Source organism: Quercus lobata, chromosome 8, assembly GCF_001633185.2.
Source record: "Quercus lobata isolate SW786 chromosome 8, ValleyOak3.0 Primary Assembly, whole genome shotgun sequence".
Lineage (NCBI taxonomy): Eukaryota > Viridiplantae > Streptophyta > Magnoliopsida > Fagales > Fagaceae > Quercus > Quercus lobata.
In genome coordinates this window covers 26,404,689-26,420,657 of record NC_044911.1, presented here as the reverse complement: position 1 = coordinate 26,420,657, position 15,969 = coordinate 26,404,689, and the positions used below count along the sequence as shown (strand labels likewise).

At 36.6% G+C, this 15,969-nt stretch overlaps 1 protein-coding gene across 1 annotated transcript; it reads right to left on the bottom strand.

Moving 5' to 3' along the window:
• Window positions 1–1,862: 1,862 nt before the first annotated feature.
• On the bottom strand, window positions 1,863–3,460 carry LOC115957826 (epidermis-specific secreted glycoprotein EP1-like). Its single transcript, XM_031076160.1, has one exon. It carries the CDS (start codon window positions 3,424–3,426, stop codon window positions 2,122–2,124), a length of 1,305 nt encoding a protein of 434 aa, XP_030932020.1. The 5' UTR covers window positions 3,427–3,460; the 3' UTR covers window positions 1,863–2,121.
• Between the last annotated feature and the right edge of the window lie 12,509 nt (window positions 3,461–15,969).

Here is a 15,969-nt window from a genome sequence, read left to right as displayed (position 1 = left end):
GGTTCAGCTTCTCTGCATGCTTCACTTGTGTGCATCCTCTAGCGGCTTGCCAGTTGCGAGCCATCCGCGAGATCCAGTCGCGAGTCCCTGCTTCAGTGTACAGTCTTGAGCATTTCTTCACATTCTCTCACACACTACCCTTACTTGATTCCCACCTAAATACATGGTTTCTAAGTGCTAAATTACAAGCAAATTGGCACGGAATAAAGCTAACAAGATGGTTGATTAAATTCAACCTTACATTGATAATATCAAAATTACAATAAATAAATAACATAAAGTTTTACAATTGGCTTCCTCTCTTATTGGTGTTTTTTTTTTTTTTTTTTTTTTTTTTAAACTTGAACTATTTATTTCAAACTTATTAAGATCTAAAGGAGGTTTTTTTGTGAGGTTTAAGATCAACAAATTAATGCTTTTGTTATTAGGCTTTTATGTGTGTGTGTGTTTAAAAGTGATCAAAATATTGTTAAGAGGATCATAACTCATATATATATATTTTTTTTTGATGGGATCATAACTCATTTCAGTTGGGCTTAAAAAGAAATTTCAGTCCAAGTGTTCAAATTTTAATTTTAGGGGTTCAAAACAAAAATTTTTTAAAAATATTATATATAAAAAAAAATTTTGACATGTTAGGGGGTTCAAATGTGGTACCACCCCTTGTTGGGTCACGAACCTCGGTTTGACCACAAGCAGAGTTTTTATTTTTATTTTTGGTCGACTACAATTAAGGAATTGGCGTTAAATACGATCACTGCTATGCTAGTTGTCGGCAGAGACCTGGGCTGGGTCTTTGTGGTTGGGCTCTTCACTATGTGGCTCTTGCATGGAGTTGGGGTTGTTAGGGTTGGCGAGTCCTCCTTGGTTGTGTAAGAGAGAGATGTTTTGTGTATGACAATGGAAAGAGAAATTTGAGTTTGTTTTAATTTGGATAAAAATTATTGGTTGAATATATGATTTGTGTAAAGAAATTTTTTTTTGAGTCTTAATGTAGTTTGTGTTAATCCCTATGAAAATAAAATAAAATTTAAATTTTATTAGTCTTTCTTCCTTTTGAAAAAAAAAATATATATATATATATATTAGTTTTTCTTATTTTTTAATAAAAAAATTGAAAAAAAAAAAAATTAAAATAGTGTCGTTTCAAGTTTTTAACGGCAATTCATGTAACATATAGTGACAAAAGGCCTTCTTTATTTATTTATTTTTTTAGAATCTAGTATTAGAAGGTCTAAATTGAATAAAGTTAGAAGTTAGATAACTGAATTGAAATATATGTAAAATTAGAGGCTGTAATTTGTAATTTAGCCTAAAAATTATTAAGGGGATGAGTTGAAAGAAAATCAAATAATATTATAACAAATGTCAAACTATGGTAATCCAAAAAGTAAAAAATAAAATAGAATGTGAAATTTTAAAAAAAGGCAAACAAAATTAATGAAATAGTAGTACTAATAAACTACTACCATATACTTTCAAAAAAACAATAAAAATAAAAATAAACTACTACCATATAAACTAGAGTTAGAGTCACGTGATATTGCTTTTAAAAAAAAAAGAGTCACGTGATATTAAATATGAGATCTAATGGTATTGTAGAGGAAATATTTCACGCCATGTGTCCCTATATTTTAAATGGGCTTCAATTTATTCTAAGCGTCATTTCATTTCATTTGTAAAATTTTCAATATATAATACTTTCAAATTATTTAAAACTCTTTTAAGTCCATCTAAAATTACTTAATTTAAAAATCTAGCTCATTATTGTAAGTTGTAACTTATGTGCGACAGAAATGTTTAAACGTTGAGAGAGAGAGAGAGAGATTTTACTTTATGGTTTGATCTAATTTAACTCAAAGTTAAGGCAGGATGGTTTGGGACGTACTTTTCCTCATTTACCAATAAGAATGAAATATTATCTGTTACACAAATCTTGCAGTATTGATGAAATTGTAGCTATAAGCATTGGTGGAGCAAAATCAAGAAAAAAGTACTACAAAGTATACGTGATCGGTTTATTGAAGCACCAGTGCGGCACTATTTGGAATGCCATAAACGAACTCATTCGACTACGAAATGAGATAGAGCAAGATCCTTCCCCACTACTTACCCACATTATTAGTGATTTGGTACCTTAATATAACCCACATGCGTAGAATTGGAGAATTTTGTTAGGGTGTTGAGATCATAAGCGACCCAACATTTGGAGGTCTCCTTGTGGTAAAAATAGCCCAAACACTTGCAGTCCTCTGAACACTTTTTGCCACAGTTATTTTCTGTAAGGGTATTTCCAGTGGTGAATTTGCTCATGAAATGGTCAGCACCTTCAACTTTGTAGTAGTGAAAATCATTCATTCCACAAGATGTAATCTTTTTGGGCTTGCAGTCCTTACTCCAACCCAATAACCCATTTGACACTGGGCAGGCAACACACTGGTTGTTATCACAAAGCCCAAATTCCCCACAACGCTCAGGCAATTGGCACTCACTCTCAGTCGAGTCTCTATCAAATAGAGTGTATGTAACTTCCCAAGCACGGTAATCTACCTTATCATAGTAAGTATAGAACCTAAGATTACCATCAATGCCAAGACGAAGAAAAGATAATGTGCTATTGTATTTGGGCCTAGCCGAAAGGCTGTTTCCAATATTTGGTAGGTTGGCCGAGTCCGAACGGTACTCTATGCCTAGATCATAAGAATAGGCCTCATCAGTTTCTGGGGTAGAATTTAGTGTCACATTTTCTAAGGAGCCCTCCAAATGAGAAGATAAGAAGAAGTAGAGAATTGGCCTAGGACTAAGAGAATTCTTGCTCTTATAGTAAAAGGCCAATCCTTTAGGCTCCATCACTAAGCTGTAAGGCCCATCTTTGTTATCCCTTTCAGAAGTCCGACTTACAAGCTTGGTTACACTCCCAGCTCGCAAATATTGACCAACCAACAGTGTATCTGTTGGAGAGTCAAAACTTTGCCAAATAAAATTGCCCTTTGAGTTATGAAGGACCATGTTACCATTTGGTAACAATTTCAAGCCCACCACACCTTTGTTGGCGGTATTGGTTTGCCAAGCAACTCGGCCATCAGCATCAGCCAAGACTAGGTTCCCATCAGTCCCAAAAGTGAGGGTAGCATTTTCGTGAACTGGGTTGCCTCTATTGGCTTCCCAAACCCAACGAAACAGTGACTCTGAACGTCTGGTAGCCATGCGTAATGCGAGGGTGTAAGCATTAGGGGTGGTATTATAAAAGAAAAGTTGGAATGGAGAATTAAAAATGGATAGTCCACGATAGTTTCCATCGTACTCAACAATGTATGGCCCAAATTCTCCTTCATTAACATATCTAAATGTTGCAGAGGGAGGAACAGAAGATTGAGCAATGAAGGGAAAAAGTGAGCAAAGGAAGAAGAGGGAAAACAAGCGCATTGTAGCTACAAGATAAGAAGACAGTCTGGTTGATGTGCATAATATAGCTTAGGCTTAGGCCATGGCTTTATTTATAGTGAGTGGGGAGAGAATATTTTATATCAATTAAAGATTTGGTCCATTATGGTGCGGATAAGTGTGACTGAAATTGTACTTTTTGGCTGGCCGCCTCGTCAAGATGTGGTCCTTGGTCAAAGTTGTGGCCTAGGAGATTTATTCTGAAACAAAGTGAGCGTTTGGTTTCAGCTCAAAACAAGGTTCATGTTTTTATTTTCACGTTTTTGTCTTTTTTTTTTTCAACGCATGAACAGTAAATTTATTGTGCGGAATAAAAATTACTGTTTATTTACTGTAGCAGTACTGTTTACGTACTGTAACAGTACTGTTCATATATTAAAAATATTAAAAATGGGTCCCACGACACTTTTCACACATTTAAAAATTATTTTGTTACAGTGTTTTCAGTTTCCAGTTTTCAGTTTTCAGTTTCAGCAACAATAAGTTCAATCCAAACGGACCTAAAAACTGAGTATGAGCCCATTATGGTGTGGATAAGTGTGTCTGAAATTGTATTTTTTTGGCTGGCCGCCTCATCAAGATGTGGTCCTCGGTCAAAGTTGTTGCCCACGAGATTTATTGTAAAACAAAAGCTGAGTAAATGGTATTGGCTTAATTACCAATTCTTAATATGCATTAGGAAATATATATAGGTACACAACACAAGTAGTATTTGGTTACAGGGGAAATTCCTAGATAGAGGCAAAGTAGCTAAGGATAAAATACATGCTAAGGATAAATTACAACTAAACGGGTTATGTGATAACTATAGGAAACATTTGAATTTTGAGTAGTAACATGATCTTTAGAAAGTGGCTTGGAATTATCTTCAGCCATATTAGTTATCTTAACAACCCCCCGCAAGCTAATGGGAGGAGGAATCACCATAAGCTTGGAAGTGAGATGTGCAAAACGAGCATTTGTGAAAATGTCTGCAACCTGATCCACAGTGGAAATAAACTTGACTGAAATTTCACGATTAAGCACCTTTTCTCGAACAAAATGATAATCAACCTTAATGTGTTTTGTTCGAGCATGGAATACAAGGTTAGACACCAAAGCAAGTGCACCGACATTAGCACACCATAAGATAGGAGTTGAAGGAAGTGGGACTTGAAGTTCCTTGAACAACATATGCAGCCAAAATAGTGCTGCAGGAGTAAGAGCAAGAGACCGATATTCAGCCTCAGTGCTTGAGCAGGAAACAACTGCTTGCTTCTTTGCACTCCAAGAGACCAAACTCTTGCCAAGAAAAACTGTAAATCAAGAAGTAGAGAGTCTATCATCGGGATCACCTACCCAGTCAGAATCACAAAAAACAGACAATTGTAGATCACCCATAGTGTAGAGTAAACCATAGTCAGCAGTGCCTTTTAAATAACAAAGAACTTGTTTTGCATTGGTCCAATGTGTGGATGTAGGTGAATGCAAGTGTTGACAAAGTTGATTGACTGTAAAGGAAATCTCAGGCCTTGTAAGTGTACACTACTGTAAATAGCCAACCACATGACGATATTCTGTAGGATCAAGTAGACTTACACCATCATATCGTGAGAGTTTGGAACCAGAGGGAAAAGGAGATTTAGCTGCTTTGACCCCAATCATATGAACCCGAGCAAGCAAATTAGCAATATATTTAGCTTGACAAAGATGTAAACCATGCTCAATTCTTGTGGCTTGAATACCAAGAAAAAAACTGATAGGGCCAAGATCCTTAAGGGGAAATTCAAGCTGCAACCTAGAAATTATAGAGTTGATGAATTCAAGATGTGTCCCTGTAACAATAATGTCGTCAACATAAATAAGCATAAAAATCTTGATATCACCACAGTGATATATAAACAAGGAAGAGTCCACAAGAGAAATAATGAAGCCAAGATCCAAAAGATAGGATGAGAGCCGATTATACCAAGCTCTAGGAGCCTATTTTAAACCATAAATAGCTTTATGTAATCTACATACATAGTCGAGATGTCTTGTATCAACAAAGCCTTGAGGCTGTTCCATAAACATTTGTTCAATTAATGAACCATGGAGAAAAACATTGGAAACATCAACTGTTTGATAGGCCAATTATAATTCACTGCCAATGTCAAAATAATACGAATAGTTGATGTCTCAATAAAAGTCTCAGTATAGTCTATCCCACATTGTTGCTCAAATCCTTTTGCAATCAATCTTGCTTTGAAACGATCCACAGAACCATTAGGTTCTTACTTAATTTTGTAAACCTACTTGTTTGTAATCACATTGTGATTATTGAGTCGGGGACAAAGTGTCCAAGTCCCATTACTTATCAAAGCATCAAACTCCAATTTCATTGTATCTCTCCATCGGGCATCAGAGGCGGCCTTGCTATAGCAATTGGGTTCAGTCTCATGAAGAATGGTATGAAAAAGATGGAAAGGATGTTTGGTGGAGGTGAATAATTTATAATCTGGGAAGGTCTTAGATCTAAAAGAGTCAGTTTGGGATCTAGTGGTCATATGGTGGGATGGATTTGAAGAAGGAATCCTAACAGGAAAAGCAATTGGCAAGGAAGGTGTTGGTATGGCCAAATCAACTAAATTGGAATAAGATAGTAAAATATAGGTAGAGATGCCGATGAGGTTCGGCATTGGGAAGAAGTAGGGGATATATGTGTAGGTGAGGATAAGGAAGGTGGGGCCACAATATTATCATGTGAGACTAAAGAAGAAGATGGAGAAGGACTTATAGTAATAACTAGAGGAGCATTAGACTGGACAGTAATTTTAGAAGGCATGTTAACAACAGCTTTCTCCATGGCTGGAAAAGAATTCTCATTAAATACAACACGGCGGGACAAGTAAACTTTATTGGAGTCAAGATTAAGACACCTGTAACCTGCATGACTATAACCTAAGAAAATACATGGTTTAGAACGATACTTCAACTTATTTAAACCATAAGGTCGAAGAAGAGGATAACATTTACAACTAAAAACTCTAAGAACATGGTAATCTAGTTCTTTATTGTAAAGTTTGGTAAAGGGATACTTGTAAGTAAGAACTGGAGTGGGTAATTTATTAATGATAACACAACTGTAAGAACAGCATCCACCCAATACTTGTTAGAGAGTTTAGAATGTCCAAGAAGAGTGAGACTAATTTCTAAGATGTGGTGCAATTTGCGCTTTGCCAGGCCATTTTGTTGGGATGTATTTGGACAAGATTTTTTGTGAATGATCCCATTCTTTTGGAGAAATAATTGGAATTGCTGGGAAGTATATTCACCCCCTCCATATGATTGAAGTTGTTTAATAGTGGAAGAAAATAGATTTTCGACTAACAACTTAAATTTTACAAATGATTGGAAAACATCAAATTTATTACAAAGAGGATAAATCCAAGTGTAGCTAGAGTAATCATCTACAAACACTACATAATATTTGCATCCACTAATTGATAAAATTGGAGAAGTCCAAACATCTATATGAATTAATTCTATGGGTTAAGTAGACACACGATTTGAAGAAGAAAATGGTTGCCCCTTAGCTTTTACCAGTTGACAAGAAATACAAACTACTTCTTTATTGAAATTGCTACATGAAACTGGTAATTGAAATTGATTGAGAACACGGGAAATAATATCAATAGACGAGTGCCCTAATCTAATATGCCATCCTAAAGATGAAGTTTTGATGCCAAGAAATGTTGTGAAAGAAGCTTGGTTGCATTTGAGAGAACCCCTTGGAAGCCAAATAGGATAAAGTCCGTTTTCACTTTTGCCTTCCAAAAGTATTGCCTTGGTCTTGTTGTCCTTAACAAAAAAAATGAGTAGAGGTTAGTTTAATGTAACAATCATTATCTTTGCAAAATTTTTGAATCGACAATAAATTGGCAAAAGCATTAGGACAATGAAGCACATTTTTCAAATGAAATTTAGAAAGAGATGAAGTTAAGACTGTTGAACCAGCATTTTCTATAGCAAGACCAGCTCCATTCCCGACTGCAACAGTGTCATCATTCTAAAAGGGTTGCTTGAAGCTTAAATTTTCCAAATCATTTGTAATATGAGCATTGGCACCACTGTTTGCATACCACTGCTGATCATCATAAGCAACGTTAGTGTGAGCAACCATGGTAGCAAGCTAAGGAGGATGAATCAATAAGGAATATTTGAGGGCATGACTCAGAACCGTCGATGATACCCTCCAAATCATTACTCCTCAAAATGGGATGAACTACAGATAACCACATAAGATTGTTGTTGTTGTCAAGCCGAACATGTTAATTGATAATGGGAAGATTTAAGGTAATGGATGGGGTGATAACATGAGCTTGAGGAAGCCATGGATAACATGATTAAAAAACGTTAGCTTAGTAAGGCTCTGATACCATGAAATAAAAGCTGAGTAAATGGTACTGGCTTAATTACCAATCCTTAATATGCATTAGGAAATATATATAGGTACACAACACAGGTAGTATTTGGTTACAACAGAAATTCCTAGATAGAGGCAGAGGAGCTAAGGATAAAATACAACAAAGGCTACGGATAAATTACAACTAAACAAGCTATGTCATAACTATAGGAACATTTGAATTTTGAGCAGCAACGTGATCTTTAGAAAATGGCTTGGCATTATCTTCAATGAGCATTAACGTGATCTTTAGAAAGTGGCTTGGAATTATCTTCAGCCATATCAATCATCCTAACACATTGCAGAATTCAAAGCTGCATTTGCAAGTAAATTAGAAGAGAACCTAACTCATACCTTTACTGGCTGGCTGTGGGGTCCTTTTGATTTTTTTTTTTGGGCCTTAGGCCTTGATTGATGTATTTATTGACAGGAACACCTCTGCTGTTAGTCTGTTCCTAATTTTTGGGTTTGTTCCAATAAAATTCTTCTAATAAGCTGTGGTCCTTGTGGATTTGCTTCTATATATATATATTAAAGCAGCCACTTACATTTGTCTAGAACTTTTGGTTCAACTTCAAACAATTGAATCCAAATATTACATTTTCCAGTCAAACAATCATTGAGTTTTTATTCAGTGTTCAAACTAAGCATTTATTGTACTACATACGATGCTATGTTTGTCTGTCGTATGGAGATCACTTAGGTCTCGTGCACTAGAGCATTGACCCAAACCTTGCTTGCCCATCGTATTAAAATTAAAATTGAGTAATGTTACATATATAATAGTTTCACAACAAAGTTAAAGCAGTAAATTGTTATTGGAATGTGAATAGCTAATTCAAAGTGAGCTAAGAATTAGAGATTGGGAAGGGAGTCAAAGAAGAAAAGGAAAGAAATTGATTGGTTAGTTCTCATTATGCATCAAATACAATCATTCTAGCCTTTATACTTAGCAAATAAAACACTGATAAGGCCAAAAACGTATTAACCTCTTGTGATTAATTAATTGATTAATTAGCCAAGTTTATTAATTAATCAAATTAACATGTAAAGTGTATGGTAGCACAAACAAATCACCAATTATACTAAGTGCAGCGGAAAGCAAATTGATACGGTGATTTGTTTTTGAATAGGGAAAACCTACACGGCAAAAACTCCACTGGATGATTTGAAGGTCACTGCTCCTGAGAATTCATTATTATCAAAACAAGCGGTTACAAGTAAAGGAATCCCAGTACCTTTTGCCAAATTACAGTTGAACCCTTACCCCAATACCCAATTGGACTTGTTCTATAGTGAAAATCTCTCATTGTAATGCACGGTTTCCAGTACGTGACTAACCAATTGCGCAAATCTTAGTACGCGACTTCAATCACCAACTAGAGAAGGTTGTTGGCTACAAAGTTCTTCAGTTCATTACACGATGAAGATCGAGAAGATGTTTGGTCATAAAACCCTACAATGTATAAACACAGTAGCTTCTTCACAAGAAAGATGAACTAGGGTAAATTCTGTCTCCAGTCACAATTTGCATGAATAAACTTTGTTCAACACTTGTGCAACTTGTGTCACCTTTGACAGCCCTTAAAATAATCCTTTTATATGTTTAGGGTTGTGAGAAAAGAAAGCCCAAACACATAATCACGGATTGGAAGAAAACAGAACAGAAAAATTTGTTTTTCTTAAACCTCGACAGATAACTATCTGTCGAGCTGCTGTCGAGCCACAGGGTTGGAACAACTCTTAAAGCTCAATAGATGCTAGTTGTCGAGTTTTAATGACAGACACTTTCTTAACTTGAATTTTGGACAGACTTGCATGAATTTAACACTTGATCTTGAAACAAGGTTTCTTCAAATATTAAACACATCATAGATCTACCTAAATACAAGTAAAGTGCGTTTTGTCAAAGGATTAGCTAATTACATAAAATAATGACATATGTTCCTAACATGTGAAATACATATGTCCTAACAATCTCCCCATTTGACAATCCGTGACAAAACCACAACAAACAAATAAACATATGAGAGAAGTCATAAAACACTTAACTTATATTCAATTGTTGAATACAATAAAATCTATCCTAACACAAACTCTTGAAAATTTTTGCAAGAAGAGAGTTTATGGCAAGTAGACTTTGACAACTTGTATTTCTGAAACACTTTAAACAAAACTTATCAAGGCATCTTTGTGTGAAACAGAAATAATCGATTGCATACAAGTAATAAGAAGCATGTGCATAAAGAGAGAAAAGAAGCAACACATGTAAAGGTAGGTGAAAGAAACATACATCAACATATAAAGAAAATAAGTACAATATATGTCAATAATGGTCATAAGACCCATGTACAAGAATAAATGTATCTAAAATAGAGAAAAAAAAAAAAGATACAAGTAATCCTCACTACATCTCTCAAATATCAACACTCCCCCTAACAAAATGGTCCTATACTAACTCTCCCCCTAAGTATGACTACTTTTATATTCAAAACTACTTCCCCTTTTTGCCACGAGTGACAAAGGGTAAGAGTGTCAAGTAGACATCTCATCTATACCAAAAGAGCTAGCATCTCCATCATTATCATCCTCAGAAGCAATAGCATCATCATCATCATCCTCAGCCTTAAAAGCCTTTGGAGTAGGTGGAAGAGAAGTCTCAAAAACGAAATCACCTATAACCGCCTGCCATCTTTCAATACGGTCGACATGGATGCTCACCTGATATAGCTCAATAGAGAGTGTATCAAGGCGAGCATCCATACGCTGAAGTTGAGCCATGATGTCCTCGAGAGTCACATCACTCGTAGAAGAGGAGGGAGCAGATGTGGATGGAGCAGATCGAGATTGAGCCGAATGGGTGGGAGGAGTTGCTGACCCAGACTATCTTGACCTAAACTGCACCTCGCTCCGTTTAACGGTAGCAGTGTCTATGGCACACATGTAAGTAAAGTGGTCGGACGTTGAAAAGGGAACAAAAAAGTGGCGTAAAATCTTCGTGATAGCCGAAGGAAAGATAAGCTTATCACGAGTCGCCGAATCCCTGTGAACATCCATGATAGAAAGAATAAAGTGAGAAGGAAAATCTAAAGTAAGATGCTCAAGAAGGGACAACAAAAATTGAGCATAAGGCTCTATGATAGAGTTATAGTGAGAGAAAGAGTGAAGAACAAAAGTCATGACCATGTTAAAAAACAGAGGGCCTTTTGTAAAGCCCAAACAGTGAGTGAACTGACAGTCACCCCACTCAGAAGGGCGCTCACAAAAAGCAGATATAAGCTCGTCTTTAGACAAAGTCTTCAGACGATTACAACCAGGATAGTCAGGAAACTCTACCTTAGGGACACTGAGCACATCCGCAACAATTTGCGGTGTGACAACAATGCACGTACCTCGATCGCAAGTGATGAAATAAGGTACTGAATAATCAAATCCATGCATGTTGGAGTAAAACTCTTAGATCAGCATGGATGGACATGTGACCGGGACGTCACACGGTGACTCCCAACCCCAATTATGAATGACAGTGGGTAGGTTAGTGTCGGCGAAGTATGCCAGGATGACTTGGTGTTCATAATGAATGTCTCGTTGAGAAAAGTTCTTCGAGAAGGCCTTTTGGGCATCCTTATCACGGAACCGAACAGATGAAGGAGTAGGATCAGATAAAGTGGATGCCCCGGAACGAAGAGGGTTCCGGGACGGAGTAGACTTTCCTTTGGGTGCCATAAACACAAACTAACGCAAACAGAAGAGAGAGGGAGAGAGAGAGACAATTAGAAAAGTCCCAAAAACAATTCAAATATATCAAGATATATTGAAGAGAAAGAACGTATGCATGGGAATGCATGAAGATGTGACATGTAATATAAAAAGCATCATGGGCTTAGCCCAATCCAATCCTACCAGCACATAATCAGTTGCATATAACTAAATGCATGATAATACTGTTATAATTCTCATGAGATATAATGCATGAAGTTTTTATGATCAAATCTTTAAAACCCATCCCAAAATTTCAACAAAAACTCAACAATTTTGAAAAACCCCAAAATTTTTCAAAAACCCAAAACCTAGATCTAAATGCATGAAAAGCAAGAGGAATGAGAGAAAAATAGATCATACCAAGTGATTTGAAGCAAGGAAAGGTTGAAAATCACGTGGGTTTGAAGGTTTTGAGAGAGAAGTGAGTGTTTGGGAGGTGAGGAGACGGATTTGTTGAGAGAGATTGAGGAAAGTGAGAAAGAAATGCGAACGCGCTTAAATAGGAACCTTTTAAAGCTTGATCGATTGAGATGTGTTGAGGAGCTGTCGAGGTTTAAACGCGTGTCCTAGTTATCGAGGTTCTGTCGAGGAACAATTCAACAAAAAAGTTTATAAAGAAGCTCGATCGATCCACCTAGTTGTCGAGAAGTTATCGAGGATCTAGAAGATATGTCAATCGATCCGCCTAGCTGTCAAGAGGTGTCGAGATTGCAATAAAAACCAGTTGAAGAGCTTGATAGATAAGCCAGGTGTCGAGAGGTGTCGAGGAGGTGTTGAGATTGCTTAAAAACAGTTTTTCAAGAAGGGAAAAACACAAATATGAATGCAATCAAGCATGCAACTCAACCAAGGATCCAATCAACATTTTGAACTCTCAAAAACATCTCACAACTACAATTTTAAGCACATAGATCCCAAACACACACACACACTAAACAAGTTTAACCAATTTTATATTTCAAAATTAGTCAAGACAATTTAGTGAGCATACATTAACACATGTAAATCTTATGATGGCCAAATCACATTTTATCTGCACATGTATCAAGAGTAGCAAAGAATATTGTGTGTTGTGTGTGAAAAACATCGCAAGATTGCATAAGTGTCAACTACTTATGACGATTTAAGATATGAGAAAATTGCTTTAACTCACACACAATCATAACTGTTTGATGGGGACTATCACCTTCGAGGTACATCCTATAACTCCCACATCTCCTAGAATGCATGCTTGCAATCATATTTAAAAACATTTTGATCTTTTTGCTTTTTGTTTTTCATTGCATATTTTTCTTTTGAGCAAACCATGCACGGGCATACAAGAGATAGAAAAGAAATACCCAATTATGTTAAGCATTTGAAATTCCAATTTTGCTATGTGGAAGCACACAAATGTCATTCATGATTGGCGGGCAACGGTGGTGAGATGGTTATTTATGCCTTTCTCTTAGGATTTTCTAGTCTTTCCTGTTAAAAAAAGTGATATGAGTGTTAAGTACAAGAGATTACTTAATCTTACTCATCATGAATACGAGCCACAAAGCTCACTTGCTTAGTTGTGTATAAAGATGCTCATCTATTCTACAAAAGATACAAAGTTTAGAAAATTTTGTTTCAATGACCATCCAAGGTACACAAGTACCAACGTACACAAACACACATTTTTTTTTTTTGTATTTTTTTGATTTTTCAATTTTTTTATTTTTATAAAAAAAAATAAACAAAATTGAAAATAAACAGACAAAAACATGTTAAGCAAAGTAAAGCATAAGACTAGACTGACTCAAAATAAAAGCAAAACACACAAGTAATGCAATAAACAAAAACAAGAAGAGAAAGAAGAAAGTGATAGAATCACTTGGAGCCATTTTCCTTCCATACCTTGGAAGAACATTTCCTTTGAGTAAACCCTTGAACTGGTGGTGAAGGGGAAGAATTAAAACCATTCAAGTTCGAAAGGAACATGAGGGCTTTGAGAAGATTTCCAAGAGAAGTAAGAGAGGATTGAAGTTGATTATGGTTTCCCGAAGCTATCATGCCGTTGCTTTGTTGAGTGGTTAACCACTTATAGCAATTTGGTCGAGTATGATCGGCAACTCCACAATGATGACAGAGATGCTGCTTCTTAAGTTTAGGCTTTTGAGAGCTAGCCTTCTTAGCCTTAGGGTTTTTAGCTTCTTTCTTATCCTGCTTAGGGGGTGCTCCTAAGATAGATTTACCCTTTTCTAAGTTCTCACTAGTTAATTCAGTTTTATCATTGTTCTCAATTTTAACATTATTAGCAGGAGGAACAAAAACAGTAGTACTAGCAAAAGCAATTCTAGAAGAAGAGAAATCATACCCTAAACCTGTTTGATCAGAAGCAGATTTCTGAATGTTGAGCATCGCATCAAGTTTTGCACTTGAAGTCCTCTCTAACTGAGCTCTCACTTGGAATAGTTCTGCCTCAAGTTTCTTGGTCTTCTCATCCAAGAAATTATTTTCAAACCTTAGTGCTCCAATAGTCTGAGATCAAACTTTGTGGAAAACTCTTCTTGTTCTAGATTTACATCATTAAGCTTCTTGGTGGTCAACCTATACATCTTCTCATGCTTTTTTGAGACCTTGTATAACTTTGCATGGGCTGTATAGATGTCATCCTGTTCATCCATCTGATCAAACTTGGACTCCACCAATTCCTCTTCTTCATCCACGTTATCAACAATCCCCTCAGTAGGATTAACAGTGGCAGTGGAGGCATTCAGGATTCTGTCATCCTTAGGCTCGGTGTCACTTAATGTAGCAGCAAGTGCCTTACTCTTCCCAATGGTCTTAAGATATGTGCAGTACCCCTATTTCATATGTCCAAAGCCTTGACACCCGAAGCATTTTGGTCCTGAGGAAACAGTGTACTGACTGCCATCCCTAGCATCCTTCTTCCCTTTATCTTAGTTCTTGAATTGAAAAGAACTAGATTGCCTACAATGCTTTTCAAAGCCCTTCCCATTGGCATTCTTCATGAATTTCTTGAATTGCCTGGTGATGTAAGACTTCATCTTAGAATTTTCATCGTCTGAAGACTCATCTGTGTCACTACTCTTGGCCTTCAGTGTCATACTCTTGCTCTTACCCGACCTACCAATCCTTATCAACCCTAGCTCGTAGGTCTACAGATTGCCAACCAGCTCTATCAAAGGAATCTTGTCAATATCCTTTGATTCCTCTATAGTAGTGATCTTGGCATGAAATCTCTCGGATAGAGATCTGAGCACATTTCTCACAATCTTGGGTTCAGGAATGGTTTCCTCAAGATTGAAAGCTGAGTTCACTATATTCTTAAGCTTGGCATAGAACTCATCAAACAACTCATCCTCCTCCATCTTGATTTCTTCAAAGCTTGTAGTTCTGAAGTTTTGAGTCTTTGATAGCCTTGGTTCCCTCATAGGTTTTTTAGAGAATGGTCCACGCCTCCTTAGCAGTTCCAATGAAGGATATCTTCTTGAACTCCTCCTTAGTGACCATACTGAATAAGCCATTCAATGCTCTGCTGTTGAAGTTTGCCGCCTTGATCTTAGCATCATCCCAATCGACCAGCGCTTCCTTCGGCTGGGTTCAGCCTATCTCAACAGCTTGCCACAACTTTTCATCTAGAGATTGCAAGAAAGCTCTCATGCGTACTTTCCAATATGCATAGTTAGTACCATCAAATAAGAGAGGTATGATAAGAGACTGTCCTCTATCCATGACAAACAGGGGTCAATGGATCACATAGTAAAGATTAAAACCTAATCAGAGTGTGTCTACTCTAATACCACTTGATAGGCCAAAAACGTATTGATCCCTTGTGATTAATTAATTGATTAATTAGCCAAGTTTATTAATTAATCAAATTAATATGTAAAGCACATGGTAGCACAAACAAATCACCAATTATACTAAGTGCAGCGGAAAATAAATTGACACGATGATTTGTTTTCGAATGGGAAAAACCTACACGGCAAAAACCCCCACCGGGTGATTTTAAGGTCACCACTCCCAAGAATCCATTATTATCAAAACAAGCAGTTACAAGTAAAAGAATCCCAGTACCTTCTGCCAACTTACAATTGAACCTTTATCCCAATACCCAATTGGACTTGTTTTGTAGTGACAATCTTTTCTTGTAATGCATGGCTCCCAGTACGTGACTAACCAATTGTGCGGATCCCAATACGCGACTTCAATCACCAACTAGAGAAGATTGTTGGCTCCAAAGTTCTTCAATTCATCACACGATGAAGATCGAGAATATGCTTGGTCACAAAACCCTATGGTGTACAAACACAACATTTTCTTCACAAGAAAGATAAACTAGGGCAAAT